Source organism: Lentinus tigrinus (genome assembly GCF_003813185.1).
Source record: "Lentinus tigrinus ALCF2SS1-7 unplaced genomic scaffold L226scaffold_17, whole genome shotgun sequence".
In the NCBI taxonomy this organism is placed as follows: domain Eukaryota; kingdom Fungi; phylum Basidiomycota; class Agaricomycetes; order Polyporales; family Polyporaceae; genus Lentinus; species Lentinus tigrinus.
The window spans coordinates 25,824-43,541 of NW_027137926.1; the positions used below are offsets into that span (position 1 = coordinate 25,824).

At 56.6% G+C, this 17,718-nt stretch overlaps 7 protein-coding genes across 7 annotated transcripts; 3 read left to right on the forward strand and 4 right to left on the reverse strand.

The window, feature by feature from the left end:
• The first annotated feature begins 109 nt into the window (after nt 1-109).
• On the forward strand, nt 110-2,158 carry L226DRAFT_536123 (uncharacterized protein). The gene has a single exon (XM_067681046.1). It carries the CDS (start codon nt 292-294, stop codon nt 1,969-1,971), a length of 1,680 nt encoding a protein of 559 aa, XP_067534009.1. The 5' UTR covers nt 110-291; the 3' UTR covers nt 1,972-2,158.
• Nucleotides 2,159-3,495: 1,337 nt separating this feature from the next.
• On the reverse strand, nt 3,496-3,858 carry L226DRAFT_444931 (uncharacterized protein; the record flags this gene model as incomplete). Its single annotated transcript, XM_067674870.1, has 1 exon — nt 3,496-3,858. A coding segment is annotated over one exon (363 nt), but the record flags the coding sequence as incomplete, so codon positions are not given.
• A 749-nt stretch (nt 3,859-4,607) lies between these two features.
• Nucleotides 4,608-7,776, reverse strand: L226DRAFT_536124 (glycoside hydrolase family 27 protein). The gene is made up of 24 exons (XM_067681047.1): nt 7,658-7,776; nt 7,498-7,593; nt 7,293-7,433; nt 7,229-7,243; nt 7,151-7,167; nt 7,024-7,086; nt 6,892-6,970; nt 6,778-6,838; nt 6,709-6,721; nt 6,591-6,652; nt 6,490-6,531; nt 6,411-6,427; nt 6,316-6,354; nt 6,163-6,251; nt 6,064-6,108; nt 5,986-6,001; nt 5,899-5,935; nt 5,793-5,847; nt 5,727-5,734; nt 5,580-5,667; nt 5,412-5,525; nt 5,269-5,346; nt 5,126-5,212; nt 4,608-5,064 (listed from the first exon to the last, which is right to left on the reverse strand). The coding sequence occupies exons 1-24, from the start codon at nt 7,668-7,670 to the stop codon at nt 4,879-4,881; spliced, it is 1,461 nt and encodes a 486-aa protein (XP_067534011.1). The 5' UTR covers nt 7,671-7,776; the 3' UTR covers nt 4,608-4,878.
• Nucleotides 7,777-8,099: 323 nt separating this feature from the next.
• Nucleotides 8,100-9,458, forward strand: L226DRAFT_510182 (SGNH hydrolase). Its single transcript, XM_067678248.1, has 6 exons — nt 8,100-8,131; nt 8,327-8,430; nt 8,499-8,581; nt 8,637-9,086; nt 9,138-9,220; nt 9,276-9,458. The coding sequence occupies exons 2-6, from the start codon at nt 8,337-8,339 to the stop codon at nt 9,349-9,351; spliced, it is 786 nt and encodes a 261-aa protein (XP_067534012.1). The 5' UTR covers nt 8,100-8,131; nt 8,327-8,336; the 3' UTR covers nt 9,352-9,458.
• Nucleotides 9,459-9,658: 200 nt separating this feature from the next.
• On the reverse strand, nt 9,659-10,613 carry L226DRAFT_546409 (ThiJ/PfpI family protein; the record flags this gene model as incomplete). Its single annotated transcript, XM_067682421.1, has 4 exons — nt 9,659-9,969; nt 10,135-10,423; nt 10,476-10,502; nt 10,551-10,613. 4 exons carry the CDS (start codon nt 10,611-10,613, stop codon nt 9,659-9,661), a joined length of 690 nt encoding a protein of 229 aa, XP_067534013.1.
• A 2,175-nt stretch (nt 10,614-12,788) lies between these two features.
• L226DRAFT_465323 (uncharacterized protein) lies at nt 12,789-15,404 on the forward strand (the record flags this gene model as incomplete). The annotated part of the gene is made up of 4 exons (XM_067675913.1): nt 12,789-13,301; nt 13,376-14,467; nt 14,530-14,780; nt 14,843-15,404. 4 exons carry the CDS (start codon nt 12,789-12,791, stop codon nt 15,402-15,404), a joined length of 2,418 nt encoding a protein of 805 aa, XP_067534014.1.
• A 1,154-nt stretch (nt 15,405-16,558) lies between these two features.
• Nucleotides 16,559-17,042, reverse strand: L226DRAFT_99407 (uncharacterized protein). The gene has a single exon (XM_067687415.1). The coding sequence runs from the start codon at nt 16,948-16,950 to the stop codon at nt 16,702-16,704; it is 249 nt and encodes an 82-aa protein (XP_067534015.1). The 5' UTR covers nt 16,951-17,042; the 3' UTR covers nt 16,559-16,701.
• Nucleotides 17,043-17,718: the final 676 nt, after the last annotated feature.

Genomic DNA, 17,718 nt, shown 5'->3' on the forward strand with positions numbered 1-17,718 from the left:
TCACCATCCGTTAATAAAGGCATGGCACCTGGTTCATTCGTGGACAACAATTATCGACTGCTGCTAGCCGCGCGACCGTGACAGTGCTGTGCCTACTTATGGCCCAGGACCATAGCCGTTTCCACAAAGACCGTCTCATGGCGCTCATGCATTTGCACTCCGTCACTTACTCGTGGCGTGCGCTTTGTCCCTCAGGGGCCGCATAAGAAGGTGCCCGCGTCCAACGGTGGTTGCCTCAAATCTTGACTTCCCCCCCCCCACCTCTCTGACTACCCCTTGACGATTCTCGACATGCCCGCCTGGTGCGCACATCCCGACCACAACACCCTCAGGATTCTTGAATCCATCACGGCACAGCCTGTTGCGCTTACCACCATCGCGCAGGTGGCCCCGGTTATGAGACAGCCTGCCACTCCTTCAACCATCCGTGCATATCTCCAAGAACAGCGCACCGTACGCTGCACGGTTATCGAGGCTCTGGCAGCTGAGATCACCGCATTGAATGCCGTTCACAACGCTCTTTTCCCTACTGCCTGTCACCTTCCCCCCGAGATGCTCTCCGAAATCTTTTCATACCTCCGTAACGACCGTCCCGGAACACGTTCCAACCGGGACTTGCTCAATGCCCTCGCTACTTGCAAGCGGTGGCGCGAGGTAGGGTGCGGAGTCCCCCGTCTCTGGAATGAGATCTCCCTCCACAATCCGAGCCTCGTCAAGGCGTCGCTGGAGCGATCACGGACCCTCCCGCTCGTGATATATCTGGAAAACAAGAGGTGCAGACTTGACCCTCAGAGGGTAGCCAAATCCCTCCTACCACACATCGGGCGCATTGAAACCCTCGACATCTCCTGCCCGGACATCGAAGCCCTCGAGATCTTCTGTAGCGGCCTCAATGTTCCCGCCCCTCTCCTGAAAGCTCTTCGCATCGGGTACACCAGCATCGGTGCGGAAGAAGTGGTCATTGACCCGCCCTTCGGGGGCAACATGCCTTCACTCCGCACCCTGGCACTCGACCGTGTCCTCCTCCCTCCAAGTCCTCTGTGGGCGAGTAACCTCGAAGACCTCAGCATGCGCGACACTATCCCATCTCTGCAGGACATGCTGGACCTCCTCGAGCAATGCACATCGCTCCGGACCTTGCTCGTGGATGGTTATCACACATGGCCCGAGGACGATTCGCGTCCCGACCACGAACCGGTGAGCCTCCCGTCCCTAAAGCTGCTCGATGTGCGCACGCAGCCCCTACCCGCAAGCGAAGACCTCCTCGCCAACCTCATCTTGCCCGACGCCGCGACCCTGCGCCTTGAGGTGGACATGATGACCGACGACGCACACCCCGTGCAGCTACCGGACATGCGACTCTGCCCGAACATTCCGTGCATCCGCGGCCTCAAGCGCATCGAGGTCCTCTGGAGCAACCGCAACTGCATCCTCATCCGCGGCTTCCGCAATGCCCAGGAGCACGTCGCACCAGACATCGAGGTGGTTATCTCTGCGGCCAGCGACTTCCTCGATCTTCCTTACGACTGGTACCTCGACCTATCTCAGGTCGAGGTCTTGGTCTTCCGATTGGGTGGCATGGGCGCGAACTCCTTTGAATCGTGGGACATACTCCAGAACTTCCCCGAGCTCACTACGTTCCGTCTCATCGAACCGGACGCCCCAAGCCTGTTCGGTCTTTTGAACGGATTGATGGACACGAGGGAGGTTCAGATGCCAGATCAGGCAGGTACGCAAAGAAACCATCGGCTGTGTCCCCGGCTTCATACCCTCGAGCTGTTTGACTTCCGGTGGACGGCAGAGATTGGGGCAGCCATGGAGAACATGGTTGCGGTGCGGCAGACCTTCGAACCTAAGGCATTCAGGTTCCTGGACGTGTATAATGCCAAGGATGGTCCAACCGGTCACCACTTCGTCGGGCCTCATGATGCGAATGTGTCGCAAGTTCTGGTCGTTACCAATGCGGAGTAAGGGATACGTTATATTGACGGACTGAATACCAGGATATACCATACACACTCGTTTCCTCATGACATGTACTCGAGACTTACGCACCGCAGCATACATAGCATCTCCCTCCTCTAGATCTTCTGTTTTCCCATTATATTACTCGTATACTAGATAATTCCGTTCTAATGACATATACGTATGAGATCTCAAGGAACAATTAGCAAGTTGTACTCGTACTCGTATGCATACAATCAGCGAAAGGACCCATCAGTCGTCCTCGTCCACACGAAGAGTGAAGGACAACCCGCAGTTCGCCCTGATCTCCGCAACCTCGCGCGAATCTCGCCCGTAGCAAGCGACATTGAAGAGCTCCAGTTCCTTTAGCTCCCCAGACGCCGCCCGCGCAACGACCATCTCCTTCAAGCTCTTGTCAATGAAGAACACCATCCCGCATACGTCGATGAGCTCCAACGTGCTCAACGCAGGACACAATGCGAACTGTTGCGTTCCTGCTTCGACGTCCATTTTGCACAGATGGCGCGCGAGCTCGCTAGCGACTGTCTGACCGATAGCCACAGCGCGGATGGTCTTGACCTGCTCCATGGGAGCGAGCATTTCCTGCCAGCCATCTTCGTCGAACCGGGAGGAGTCCTTCAAGCCGCTCACGACGAGAGTCTCGACCTGTGCGACGTCGAACGGCCACGGCGTTCCGAGGAAACCTCCCGACATGTCAAATACCATACGCGCCTTAATTTCGACCTCCGGATCGTCATATGAGGCAGCATCGTGGTAGGCGCGGACAACAAGCACGAACTGGGATGTCTGGGGGTCCCGGAAGGAGAACGTCTCGACGCGCTTGATCCCGGTGAGAAATTTGAGGTGCCCGGATGCATTCCTCGGGAACATGCAGAACTGCGCTTCGCTCTCGGGGTCATTGTGCGCCGTCTCTATACGAAGGCGGGCGGTGTGGGGGACGGAGATGTGATGAAGCAGAGCAGCAGCTCTCTCCGGCAAATAGAATTCCAGATTTAGATGCTTCAACTTCGGGAGCGAGACGGCTGCACGACGCGCATCGAGATACACACCGCGGTGGGAGGAGAACCAGCCGCTCTCCGTTACCCTGAGCGTCTCCAGACCAGGGCACTGCGCCAACAGGTCAATCAGCGCTTTGTCCACGAGAGCCCCATTGCAGTGAATATTGATGTGGACCATCGCGCTGGGGGCATGCAGAGAGAGCGGAACGTTGACGCCGACCGTGGTGAATCTGTTGAGCGACGGTAGTTCTCCCCCGAACAAGGGGCGACTCGGATCCACCATCAGCAACTCCTGTCGCATAGGATTGACTCGCGTTTGCCAAATGAGGAGCTCCTCGAGTTTGGGCGCAACGGTCTGAAGACTACGCACAATTTGGTGGAGGTTGTCGAAGTCGCGCACCCTGAGGATGAGTGTGCGGAGGCGGGGTATCTGGGGTGTGAGACACGCCCGCAATATTCGGTTGAGGCCGTAAGCCTTTTCTGGTTCTGGGAGTAGTACGAGGTCGAGATCAAGAGGCAGAGATCGTGACCGAGATATAAATGCTGCGGCAAGAGGGGAATTACGGAGCGGGAAGGCGGTCCAGAGTGTGGCTGCTCCCAAAGCGATCTCGCGCCAGTGCTGGCAGACATGGGTTGCAGAGATGAGGGAAGTAACACGGGTTTCACCAGATGGGACTTTCACCAGCCTTCCAAACTTGAAGATAGTAGGATCCACGAGGCGCTTGAAGATCTCCACGAAGATCTCCGGTGCGAGCCTGTTCACGGGGGCTACACTATTTTGTAGCCGCAGAAGCTGAGAAATTTCGTTCTGCAAGTTTTCCACAGCTGCAGCACGCCATGTTGTCTGCTGCAAGATGAATTTGAGAAGGTCATCCCGCGAGATTGATTCCGGGGGTGGCCGCGCGAGGCTTGTGGTTATAGCATTTTAGCAACCAAAACGGGTTTAAGATAGATGCTCCAGCTTACGGGGTCATAAGGAGCGTCATAATGTTATAGGCCTGCATGACAGAGGCTGCAGTGAGGCTGGTCGGGTGACAGTATGTGGCAGGAAGTACGTATGTGGCCACTTTCAAGAAGTTGCACTAGTACTGTTGCCCTGGTAGTAGCTCAATGTAAGACCGATGACCGGAGTTGGAAATTCATTATCTTATCTTATCTTGTCTTGTCTTATCTTACCTCTCGAAGCCTACGTATAGCCAGGCTCCTGCCCAGCCGCGTCCTGAAGTTTTGCCGCTACACAGGATGCACGCGTAGCAAGTCGAAGTAACGGAAGGAAGAAAAACAGTACACAGTCGAGAACGAAAGTCGAGAGCAGAACGAGACTACAGTTATCTCGTAGTGATTAGCCACGTGCATCTTACAGGTTGAAGATAACAGAAGTTCGCACGTGATCGTTGGTCTATGATCTTTACCCTCATCCCGGTCCCAAACTACTCTATTCTGCCTTGCCCATTCCAACCCATTTCCTCAGAACTTCTGTCTTCAACCTGTATAGTGCGGGTGGGACGGAGCCTGACGTATAGCGTAAACGTAGACTATCGCGTCCCCAGTGTTCGCCCAAATGCCTTTATCCCCCTCTAGCATGACAGCTGGCACATACCTCGGTATACTCTCTATCAAATGTCGTGCCAATTCTGGGCTGAGAACATTGAAAAATGAGGGATTGAGGAGTAAAACAGTGCTCGCAGTCCCCAGTGTTCGCCCAAGTTTCCCACGCCCACTATTCTCTCAAGATTGGGACGAGTTTTTACACTAGGATCATGAGCTGTTTTGTTCAATAGAGCACACATGAGAGCACTATTGTCCAAGTTTACGTTGATATTGAGGGGGAAACGAGTGCACTATAACGATTTGAGCGAACACTGGGGACGCGATAGTACGACTACAAGATCCCTCACGCGCCGGGACCGAGGGTTCCGTTCTGGTTGATACACCACTCCGGGCGCGCACACGGCGGGCCCGAGTTCGGAGGCTCATCCCCTGCATCCTTCAGCAACAACGCAACGACGCTGTGTGCCGGAACAGCGTGCGCGGTGAAGTTGCGCACGGCAGTACCGTTGTCGGTGTGCGTCCAAAGATCCTACAGCAGCATATACTTATCAAACGTTGGGTGAACAGTGAATGCAACCAACAAGACGTACCCGGACAGAGTACTGGCGGCCCGCACGGATCCAGGGTGACTCGGTCAAGTTGAAGAACATGTTCGCCGGTTCGTCAAGCGTGTTGACCTATGGGTACCATATCAGCACCTCAGTGAGTAGCGCAACGAGGGGAAGGTGCTTACTAGCATGAAGACAGTCCCATTCTGACTCTCTCCGCTCCAGTACTGCGCCGGATGCGTTGAGTTGCTCACCCAGTCCGGCTGAAAGAGGCATCCCCAAGCTTCAGCTAAGATATTTGATTGGGAGAAAGAATCATGATGCGCACGTTGATACCCCAGCGGAAGGGAGTCACGCTCGTGCCAACTACCGGGTCCTGGTTGATTGCGATGACCTCTTCGTTCTTGAGGATGGACAAGTCAGAATCGCTGATATTCGACAGCTAGAAACAGGACGATGTCAGTACCGAGCCTCGATTTCCCGGCTTGCGACTGACGTCTGTGCCGATGAGCAGCGGTGATTTCATCAGTGCCCAAGCTGTGAAATGCGTCTTGGCCTCCTCGTAGGTGAGGTCTCCATTACCGCTAGAAGACGGAATGAGCTATCATCAGAATGCCTCGCATATGCTGTATAGACTACCAACACTTCAAGCTACAGACGAATTCTATCAACAAGGCACACAAGGCGAACATCCGAGATAGAAACTCACAATGTCCATGTCGTTATGACCGTAGAAGTCGGAGGCCCAGGCGATGAAAGAGTTCCTACGTCCATGTCAGCACGGAAGGTGAGTATAAGTAGCGAGATTGACATACTGGTTGATGATGCTAGCTATCGAGCCCCAGTCTGGGCCTGCAGGACGCGTTCAACCTTGAGATACTGTGGATGAGTGCATCACTCACTGATATCGCCCGTCGTCTGGTAGGTCAGATGCCGTCAGCATATGCACCATGGTGTGGATGCACGATGCTACGACTCACCCGCCAGCTCTGTCCGAAACGACGAGCCCACAGCCATGGTTGCTCCTGTATTTAAAAGCATGGTTAGACGGACTCTTGTACAAATTAAATATCGCTGACCTCGCCCCACTCGCAAAGGGAGAGAATAAGAGGCGGCTTCCCGGTATCCTTCGCAAGCTGTGCGATTGCATCGGCGATACGCTGGTACTCTGAATCAACATAATCCAGAGGTCAGAACCAGCCGTTCAAGGACAATGAAGTGATTGTACGAACTGCCGACGATGCCTTGACGGATAATGTCGTCATAGGGAACTGAACAAGGGCGATTAATGCCCGATAAACCGGGGCCAAACATGGCATATGCGTACTGGCGCAGTTGTCGAACCTAAAGGGGTACATGTATGTCAGCACTGCAAATAGGCGGAAATGAGAAATCATGATCCATACTTCAAATAGTCGAAGCCCCAGTCTTGGAAGAGCTTCGCATCCCTGTAGGACGCGAGATGAGAAAATGGGGAAATATATGCTAAACTCAGCATCGATATCACCTGTATTCGTTCTGGTACGAGCCGGGATAGAGCTGGCAAGTGAACCAGCCGGAATCGCTATACTGAACATGTCGAGCATCAGCCCCGGTTTGGTACGCATCTCGTTAGCTGAACTCACGATTCCAGCTTTCCTGTATGTATACGCTATTCAGTAACAAATCAGCACAATATAAAACCCAGAGCTCACATTCCGAGATCATGGATCTGGTCGGTGAGGTTGTTCATGCCGGATGAGAAGCGGACATGGTCTGAAAATGGCGATCAGTATCTTGTATCATAGCATGGAGAATGGTCAACAAACCGGCAACAATGTCACCAGAAGCGCTGCGGTTCCTCTCCGCATAGCAGTCATCAATGTTGACGTGCGTGTATCCGACATCCTACAGAGGGGTTGAGCGCAAACTGACTCGCAGGATCCAGTCTACCTTCTTGCCTTCAGTCCAAGAGAGACCATGAGTTGTGCTCCCTGCAATACGACTGTCTCATTGATATCGCACTGTAAGTGATGAAGACAGGTTGAGTAATGCGGACGGAGCAGAGGATGCACGAGTGGGACTGACATGGTAGGCGTTCCAGGCTACGCGATCAACGGGCTGTGAGCGTCGGTTTGTACGCGACATGATCTGAATGTGGCTCACTGTTGTATCCCAATACTGTTCATCTTATAAGTATGATATTAGGCGCATATATCGAAGAGCCTACCCGGAAGACGAGCGACGCCATCATCCAGGGCTTGGACGTGGACAGGTTCTCCGGAGAAAAGCGTCCAGGCGCTGAGCAGGGACGCGAGCAGCAGCACAAAGGATCCCATGAGAGCAGTGCTCGATGCCTTCGGGGCACGGACTGTAACGTTCGTCAGTGTACGGCTCGAGCTTTATGCCCCGGGGCCCATGGAATGGAAGCGCACGTCGGTACGCCGAGCGTGCCGGGGCATCGACCGCTGGTGATTGCCCGAAGGCCTTGTGATGCCCGCCAGACGCATCGTCGCGCATGGATGGTGGTTCTGTGAGGTCAGAGAGAGTTAGCGAAGGCCGTTCGGCGGAAGCATCGTGACCGCAGAAGCTCACTCTCGGGCGTCATGGGGTGCAGCCGCTATGGAGCTAGAGTCGCTTCTGGATGCGTAAGGGTATGGTCGAGCTAGAGGTGGGGTGATAGAGAGACGATGTCCGCTGCGAGGGTGAGGGTCATGGCAAGAAGAAGAGGGCGGTCTGCCTGACAACCCGGTTTAGAGCCTCACGCCCTCGTGCCATGACGTCCCGGGGTCACGAGATCACGGAGACGCCGCTCTGCATGTTGTCAGTGGCCGAAATGACATGCAGACTTAGCCCACTGACAAGGGCATTAAACCAGCTCTTGGACTGCGACTGTGACGGTGATTCGTTCCACGGAGATGCAGTTGAGTTCAGAACCTTAAACTATCTCCCGGCGCGAGATAGGAAAGCTTGACGCCCGTCGACGGCACTCCGCGGAACCATGTCACACGAACATATCTAGTACTTGTTCCCTGCACGTATCTGCCGTGATCAATCTAGAAACAACAGGTGAGCATATGTAGGGCCATGTCAAAGCATGCGGTCGTCAGTCTCCCCTAGCTCCTGAGCGAGGCCTGAGCAGCGCCGGTCCGTATGTGCACAGACTGCCACTGGTGTACTCTACAACATGAACTTGTGTAGCCTCGGAGACCAACATCCTTCAGATTCGCGGCCAATTACGGTTCACTCACTTAGTTTTCTCAGACAAGACGTCATGGCAGCCTATGTGCAAGACTCTATAATGCTTCTCGGAGACTCCATCACTCAGGGCGGGTACGAGAACAACGGCTTCGCGGCCAAACTTGCACGTAAGTAGCCCCGATCGCTATCCTTATCGGTCTGATTCCCGATCTGTCCCACTAACCACCTAGTACAGATGTCTATAACCGCAAGATGGACGTGATCAACCGCGGCTTCAGCGGCTACAACACTGAATGGGCCCTGCCCATCTTCGAACAGGTCCATTCACCATTGATCATCACAATCTTACTGCACCACTTACCCTCTCCTGCAGTGCTTCGCCACCCAACACGAGCAGCAGCACCTCCCCAAAGTCCGGCTGCTCATCATCTGGTTCGGGGCGAACGACTCCTGCCTGCCCACGCGGGAGCAGCACGTCCCCCTCCCGCAATACAAGGCCAACCTGCGCAAGATGATCTGGATGGTGCGCTCACCCGAGTCCCCGCGGTACTCGCCCGACACGCGCGTCATCCTCATCAACTCCCCGCCGCTCAATGCCGAGCAGTGGGCCGCCCGCCAGGCGGGCCAGGTGCCCCCGCGCCCGATGGAGCGCGACTCGGGCGTGACGAGGACGTATGCGGAGGCGGCGGTAGAGGTTGGGGCGCAGGAGGGCGTTGCGGTCGTCGATGCGTGGTCGGCTTTGTATGATGCGGCGGGGCGGGAGGAGAAAGCGTTGCGCAAGTTCTTGACGGATGGACTTCACCTGAACGAGGCCGGATACGCTGTAGGTCTTAAGTTGGTCGTTGTGGGGTACTGCTGACTTTAGAGGATTCAGATCGTGTTTGATGAGCTCGTCAAGACTATCAAGGAGAAGCATCCGGAGTATCACTACGACAACCTGCAGTTTGTCTTCGTTCCGTGAGTAACCAGCTGCCGATGGGAGGCGTGGCGGAGTTAATTTTTTCCACCGTAGCTTCGATAAGATCTGCGAAGATATCAAGAACTACAGGGAGCTGACCAAGAAGCGCAGTGCTTTCCCTGACGCGTAGAGGACGCTGAGAAGAGGAGACCTGAGAAAGCATGTAACTATAGATTATTAGACCTCACCCTGAACAATAGAGGCTAGAGGTGTCTTGCAGCTCGCAACTCGCCGTGCATGCGAATGCTCACGGGATCGTTCGATTGTTGCGAGGTGCGTCAACATTCAAGATCCGTCGCGGTCTTCTCGGCTACAAAGAATGGAGTCGACCGCCGTATGCAGTGCGGAAAGGGTCAGGAGATATTCATACAACGGAGGTAGAGAGGTATACTATCGATACATGTTTCAACTATTCGTCTACTTTCGCGCCGGACTGCTCAATGGGCCTTGAGCATTTCCACAAACTTGCTACCAAGCGCGTTCGCAGCCAAGGGGTTCGCGCCCGAGACGACCTTCCGGTCGACGGTGATGCCGCCCATCTTCTTGCCCATGCCGGTGAGCATCTCGGCGCCCTCGGCCTTGAGGGACGATTCGACCTTGTTGGGCACAGTGCCACCTTTCATGGTCTCAACAAGCTTCTCCTCGGCGTCGGACCAGGAGGTGAGCTTGTAGCCCTTGTAGGCGAAGCCCTGAGAGTTGGGGGCGTACTTGGTGGATAGAAGGGCGTACGGGCCGTGGCAAATGACAGCTGTGCATGAAGGACAATCAGTGAGTAGACGGTCCGGAGGGCCGATAGAGCGGGGGGATGTGAGACGTTGCACGACGTCTGCCCCGGCGGGCAACGTCAGCGCGATGCGGGGAGATCGTCGGAGGCGTGTGAGGGTGAGTACGAGCGGCCGGAGAGATGACGCACCGGTTGTCTTGTGTTGGTTGTGGAAGTGATTGAGGATGCGGCCGAGCTCGGAGTTGTTGCCCAAGTCAGAGATGGGGGCGTGGCCGCCTGGGATGAAGACGTCGTCGAAGGACCTGAGCTCGTCGTCGGTTACGGAGGCGAAAGAGCAGGGAGAGCGGAGGTTGACTTCGATTTCCATGCGGCGGAGGAGCTCCTGGTCCTTGCGCTTCTCCCACCACTTGCCGAAGTAGACAAGGAGGGACTCGGAGAGCGGATCGATGCTGGGCGGCTTGTCGGTGGGGGAGGCAAACTGCGAAACAAAAGAGCGAGGGACACAAAGGATGTGTGCGGGTGGTACGTACGACGACCTGGTAGCCGGCATCGAGGATCTAGCCGAGGGGTGTCCTCGTGGGAGAAGAGCCGTCTGACTTTTGGACGGGAAACTTGTCTGCGTCGGAGAGAATGATGAGCACTTTGCCTGCGGGAGTCTGTGTGGCCATGGCGAATTGGATGCCACCTGCGTCATAATTATACTCGGGCAGCTCGGGAGCCCGAGGCCATGACGAAGATGGTGCGCCATGGACGCCACCAGGGCCACGGTGGCCGCGCGGGGGAGCCTGCCCTAGAGGGACACGGTCACGCACACGGGGAGCGCGTCGGTGCTTACGTCAGGAAGTGAACATGGGCCAAACAACGCGCAAACAAAGGCGGGCGTCCTCTCCCCGCGTGCAGACGCCGGCCGCTGCGACATATCCTCCTCCCCGTCCGACACAGCGTCCCCGACGACCGCGACGTTCCCTGCGACGCCTTTTTCTTCCTTCTCACTGCACACGACGACCGCCAGATACCCCCCGCCGCGCACTCCGGAGAGCAGACCCGCGGGCTGGACATTCAGCGCCCGGAAGGAGTGGACCCACAGACGACTACAGACGTGTTTGCGCCGACCCGCCCTGTTCACCTGTCGTGAGAATCCCGCTCGCTTCGTCTCGCAGCTTTGTTGTCCGAGACCTCCTGCTGACCTTTTCTTGCCAACCCCCGAAGGCGCGGCCTCCTCCGTCTCACATTCCTTCGATTCAAGGTCGGTCTCTTCCCCCTTCCCCCTCCTTTGTCTCTCCTTCCGCCCTCTTCCTCCTCTCCCGGTTACCATGCGCACTCGCCGACAACACACTCGCACATGCGGAACGAGATCTCGGTTGTCGATGTTCGCATCGCGACCTAGCCCCCCGCAGCACTCGCAGATGGATCCTCGATGCACGCATCTCACAGGGACAGCTCTGAACTCGGCAGAACATCCACACGGCTACCGCTGACCTGGCACACCAGCTCCTGCTGGTACGGAGTTGATCGCTCGAACGCGCATTCGGTGGCACAAGGGGCTGGTCGTGTGCGGAGGCATAGCTGCCATGTTACTGTAAATGGGCTCGTGAGTCCCCTCGCACAGAACAGCTGTCGTCTCCGCATGCCCATACGCACCCCTCCGCGGCCGCAACTCTTGCCCGGGGTCATTCCCGCTCCCTGGCAGAGCCGTTCGTAAGGGTCATGTCGCGTTCCCAAATGCAAGTGCAACGGGCAGCGGATGCGTACATCGTCCTTTGTCGCTGCCGTACTCCAGGCCCGGTTCTTCCTGATCTTCGCTCGCGACCCTTGTCCGCTGTGCATGCTTTCCGCATGGCCAGTTCTTCCGTTCACGGACAGCTGTGTCAGTATTGCATAAGTCCTGATTCACGTACCTCGCAGCGCTGGAACCAGTGTGCTGGTGTCCGCCAGGCATCGGGTGGTTGCAGGCGACCAATCATACTCGCGCCTCGCCCACAACCATTCAGGGCCTGTCTGCGGACCTGCTGAGGCAAAATGCCAAGTTCCATGACGTGAGAGGAACACAATCAGCGACTCGAAGCACATGAGAACAGCGCAGACTCAAAGTTACCGCTCACCGTTGCGAGGGGACGTAAAACAGAGTTTCGTGCTCGGAACCGGTCGCAGTCGCGGTGGAAATAAGAGCGGGGGCATGCAAAGCACGGTCTGCTTTGTCGCCCCCCATCTTAAGGGATCTTTCCGTCCCCCATAGATGCGTTTTCCTTTTTGGGCGGACAATCCGCTTTCCATTGCGCTTCGCGTCGCCCCTCGGCCCCTGCGTCCGCCTCTTCCAGCGGACAATAGCATTGATCCCGCGCCCTCCTTTCGGAATATCCATCAATCCTGCCATGCCGGTACTGATCTATCCCCCGCAGTTGCCGAGGTCCGAGCACAAAGCCCCACAGAGCCACGATCTGAGTCTTTGGCCCGATCTGTCTTTGGTTCGTTTTCGCGTCTATATATCAACTTGCTTTCTCTCGCTCACCTCCTCTTCACTTGCGCTCTCCCGCAACCTTCCCTGGTTTGGCTCCCCTCGTGTTCGTCCGTGTTCGTGTTCCGTCTTCACCTTCGTGCCTGGACGCCATCCCCACCACCGGCCACCGTTCAACCACCACCGGCCACTGTATCAATTTACGCCGCTGTATCATACTCGCGCACGACTTGTCATGCCCCAAACTCTCCGACGACGACTCTTTACAGACCGAGAGCAAGATACATCTGAACGACCATCCAAGAAGCAGAAGAGAAACGCTCCCCACAACACCCCTCGAAACCCCCCTCCAGACCTCAAGACACGCGTCCTTAATCGCCAATTCCGCATGGCTCTCTTCGGTAACTCCAAATTCAACACTCACCTAGCCGTCCCTTCCTTCCTCGGTGGCAAGAGCATTAAGCGCGATGCCCCGGTACGCACTCAGTCGAACGCGTTCGAGGACCCAGAGGACTTGGACCTCGAGCTCTCCTTCGCGTCAACCATGTCTCTCAACTCCCCCGCACGAGATTCCCAACCACTGACGCCCGAGGACGAGAACCCCAACCACGTTCCTATGGACATCTCTCCCATCCCGCCCCCTCGCTTCCAACCACCTGCGCCCCAACCGACCCTCCAGACCTCCAAGCCGAAGTCGTTCGTGGGCAGACCACGCGCAGCCACTAGCGCCGCGCGTCTCTTCGGTCGTGACATGAGCAACGGCCATGACTCAAGCTCACAATATTCGGTGTCCTCAGTGTCGAAGTCTGGCACGGGTAGCACCACCAAACGTCTGCAACGCTCTGCGCTCCCCACCGAATGGCTTGCTCCGTCCCGCCCGGACGAGAACGCGTTCAGCCAGGTAAGTGGGCGCGACCCTAACTAGTCTCGATCACAATGTCGCCGGTGGTTGGTGGCTGACATGTTGGCTCACAGCCCATCGACATCCCTTCGTCGCCATCCGACCGCATGGAAGTCGACACGTCGCTCAACTTCGCACCGTCATCCTCAGCGCCTGATCAGGGCCCTCTGTCCGCCGCACCGACGATCACTGCGTTCAACTTCGGTGGTCCTTCCTCTTTCGGTCCTTCGTCGCCCATCTCTGCGGCTCCCACTGTGACGACCTTCAACAACTTGTTCTACGACGTTGCGTCTGCCGCGCCAGGTGGTCATGGTCTAGAGGACGCCGCGAACATTTCTGGTATCTCTAGCTTCACGGAGTCTCCGTGCCAGCCCTTCCCGAAGAAGCGTCGTTCGTCGTCTCCCGACCCCAAGAGCCTCAGCCTGCGTCGAAGCCACCAACACCTCTTCGACGACGAGGACCACGGTTACTCTTCTTCACCTTCGCACGAGTCCCCCTCGGCTCACAAGCTCGAGCGTATGGCCAGCAGCTCCTTGCTTGCAAACCAGAAGAAGCCCGCCAGCCTTGGTCTTGGGATGCCCACGGTGCTTGCGCTCAACGCCAACAAGAAGCGTCCCCGCCGTCCCGCACTCAGCGCTATGATTGCCCCGGGGGAAGGCCCCATGTCGAGCTCTCCGCACCCACAGACCGCCTACCCCATCATGACGAACGCGGACGACAGTGAAGATCAAGAGGTGGTCCACCGCCTCCCCCCTGTCCGTCGCGCGTTCTCGGCGATGCTGCCCCCGAACCTGCTCGAGCAGAGCATGTCGAGCGAATCGAGCTTCGACCAGGATCCAGACATGAGCTCGCCCGCGCAGGCTTACGCAAAGCGCCAGCAGGTGAAGACGATTCGTCGGTGCGACGGCACAGACGACTTCCGCCCGATCACGGGCGTGACGGCACTCATGAAGCGCGACACGGAGATCATCGCGAGCCGCGGCTTGCGTAGGAGCGAAGAGCGGGAAGACAGGGCGCGCACCGTCGCGGACCGCGACACACCCCGCAGCAAGTACCTTAATGCCGGTCCTGGCCTTGGTGGTTTCGGTGACAACGAGGCGCACGGCAAAATCCTCCCTTGCCATCGCGTGCGGGAGGATGGGTTGATGAGAATCAACCCCACGACGGTTCGTTGCTCATTGTTTTTCACAAGCACGTGGAGATGATGGCTGACACGCACGTCCCGCAGCTGAACGCGCTCTTGGACGGCATGTATGATTCACAGCTGGAGAGGTTCCACATCATTGACTGCAGATTCGACTACGAGTACCATGGCGGACATATCCCCGGTGCTATCAACATCAACACGACCGCGGGCGTCGAGGAGTTCCTCCTTGGCATGGCAGCGGACAAGCCTGCCCCGTCCACGAGCGGCGATCCGAGCAAGAAGACGATCCTCGTGTTCCATTGTGAGTTCAGTGCTAAGAGAGCGCCGACATTGTAAGCACCTTCCCTTCTGTCTTGCTTTGAAGTTTGGATGCTGAGTACTGTACCCTTCCCAGCGCTAAGCATCTCCGTTCCAAGGACAGGGCGATGAACAACCACGCTTACCCCCGTGTGCACTACCCAGAGCTGTACATTCTTGAGGGCGGCTACTCGCAGTACTTCCAGGAGTCCGGTAACCGGTGCCAGCCCCCAAACTACGTTCGCATGGACGACCCACACTACGCGCAGTCACGTCGCGAGGACCTCGACCAGTTCCGCAAGGGCAAGTTCGGCCGTACCAAGTCGTATGCGTATGGCGAGGGTAAGATGCTCTCTATGACGTCCGCCGCGCAGCAAGTCCAAGGCGTCGCGCCAAAGCGCAGCTCTGCTCCCACCGGCGGTCCGACGAGCCTGTTTGCGGCCGCCAACGCTGCGCGCACGAGGCGCGGTGGGTTGCACACTCTTCAAGAGGACGGAAGTGGCGCTCATGAGAGCGACGGGGACGACACCGACATTGGCGACAGCCCCTGCCCGCCCCCTACGAAGAACGTCGTGTTCAAGGGCGGCAAGAAGGTTGGACGTGCGCCCCTCGTGCGGGCTGAGACTTACGGGCCCACTCGCATGGCTATGGGCTACTGAGCGCTCTTCTCACCGTCACTCGCCCACCCTCCATTCAACTATCCGCATTCAATACATCCTCTTAGTCGCACAGAAAACGCAAGAAGAACGTCGCACGTCACCTCACCCGATATGTCGCACTTATGGAAGAAATCCTCTCGCAACCCCCACGCGAAGGACATGAACCACCCCACATGCCCGCTATGCCATGGAACGCCTCTCGTTGATGACGACCCTCTTTATGCCCCATGCGCGAACGCGCCCAGCTCTCTTTCACCCCCTTCTTGGTCCTCGTTCCCTCTCGTCATGCCCCTCGATGTTGCTCCCGCTCTTAGGCAGGCTTTCCCGCTGTGCAATTCGCGCTTGAGTCGGCCTTGGGTGGGAGAGCCCGAGGCGCTATCCTTCGGTCAGTCAGAAAATCCCAACAAAAGAACGTGTCAAGCTTGTTTTGTCACTCTCCGTCGTAGCTCATAGAGTTACGACGCCTGCTATCGTCCTCGCACTCGGCTGCTCGCTCAACAGCGCTTTCGGCTTCGACTTTGGCTGTTTGCTGTGCGCGTCGCATGCTTTGTGTCTGAACGTCATTTTCAACCACCTACCCCCCATCCCTACAATCATCTCCTTTGTCACCACATTATGCCACCTTCACTCTGTCCGTCCCCTCAATCTCAATCTCATTTCCATCCACTCCACATCCCCTCAACTCATTCGCCCGCGTTGCCCGTCGACTCCGAACCGAACCCGAAGCCAACATCTTCACCCAATTTGTCATCTATGTATGTACGTCTACACGGACGGTTGCCCGGCCGACGCCAAGATCTGTCGCTTCTAGCTACTGCTCTATTCTTCCCTTCCTGTATCTCCTCCGTTAGCCATCCATCCGTTCGTGCCCATCTCTCCTCCGACCTGCCATTCGCCTGTGTTTATCTATACCCCCCGCGTTCTCCTTCCTCCGCGGCCCTGGGAATGTGTCTCATACTCTTCGCACCTCTTTCGCTCTCCGCGTGTCCGTTCCAGTCTCTCATCTCGTGAGGACTACGGCAGCACGTCTTGTTGTCTCTTGCACTTGTGTCTCATCTCGTCTCGTCTCGTCTCGTCTCATCACCTTCATGGACATAGCTATTCCTCCCCATCCCTCCCCCCTACATCCCCACATCCCCACTTGTTACTACCTGGCACGTACTCCGAATCAGAACCGCACATCCCACATACAGAGACTCTCGCAAAGTCTAGTAGTAGCATTTGTCGCATGCATGGTAGATCCAACACGCCTCTATATGGCCCGCACATATATATTAGCACACCGTTACTGTCCGCATCATGGGTTGGAGGCCGGAGGCGACCACTGCGGAAACTTCAGTACCGTGCCGCCGCCGCACCGCCTTTGATTGTCCCACGCCGCTAGCGCGTTCACCAGGCTGCATAGCGTCATGAGGATCATGGCTGCGAACTGCTGCAAAGTGGATGTATTCGCGATATGTACCTCCTGTCCACTTCTCCAGCAGGGGCTCGGGGGAGGCGCGAGCGCCGATGCCGTGACGCCGGCGGCTATATCCGGCCCCTCCATCGCAAGTTCTAGTAGAACTTCTAGTAGCAATAACCGTCCTTCATATCTCCTGTGAACATGTACTGCTCGATGGCCCACCTGTCAGCCCTTCGACAGCATATCGATGCATATAGTCAAAGGTTAGCAAGTACCAATCACAGTGGTCCTTTTCAAGTTGCATGTTATCTGCCGGTTTTCGCTGATCAATCGCTCGTTTTCAGATGAGAATTCCCTATGGCAACTTGCTTAGAACATCTAAAATACTCGGAGAACGGTCCGTAGGAATCAATGCTTAGTATGGATGATGAAGACCACAAGGGTGAAGCGTCGTCCATGTTCGACGCGTTCGCGGATGGCGATCCGGACCATCTCGTGCCGGAGGAAGAGCTGCCGTTCAGACGGCTGAAGCTCACGCCGGAAGATGAAGATGAAGAGGATATGGACGCGGTGCAAAGATGTGGGTATGCCACCGTGCGATATTGGCCAGTCCTATAACCCTGTCCGGTGGCAGAGGACGCATGGATAGTCGACTTGCCCGATCCTCGCCTCGCGGCTGAAATGTTGAAGTGCATCCTACGCCCGCTGATGATAGGATGTTCGCTCCACTGACCTTGCTCTGCATACAGGTGGCTGAAAAAAGTGGATTTGATGTGCCCACTTGAAGCGCATCCGCAAGCAGGATGAACATGGTGTTGATCTTGACTACAATACACCCCGATCCACCCGTGTTTCCAGAGCGCATAAAATTACCGCAACCATACATCACCTCCGTCCCTGCGACCGCTGCGC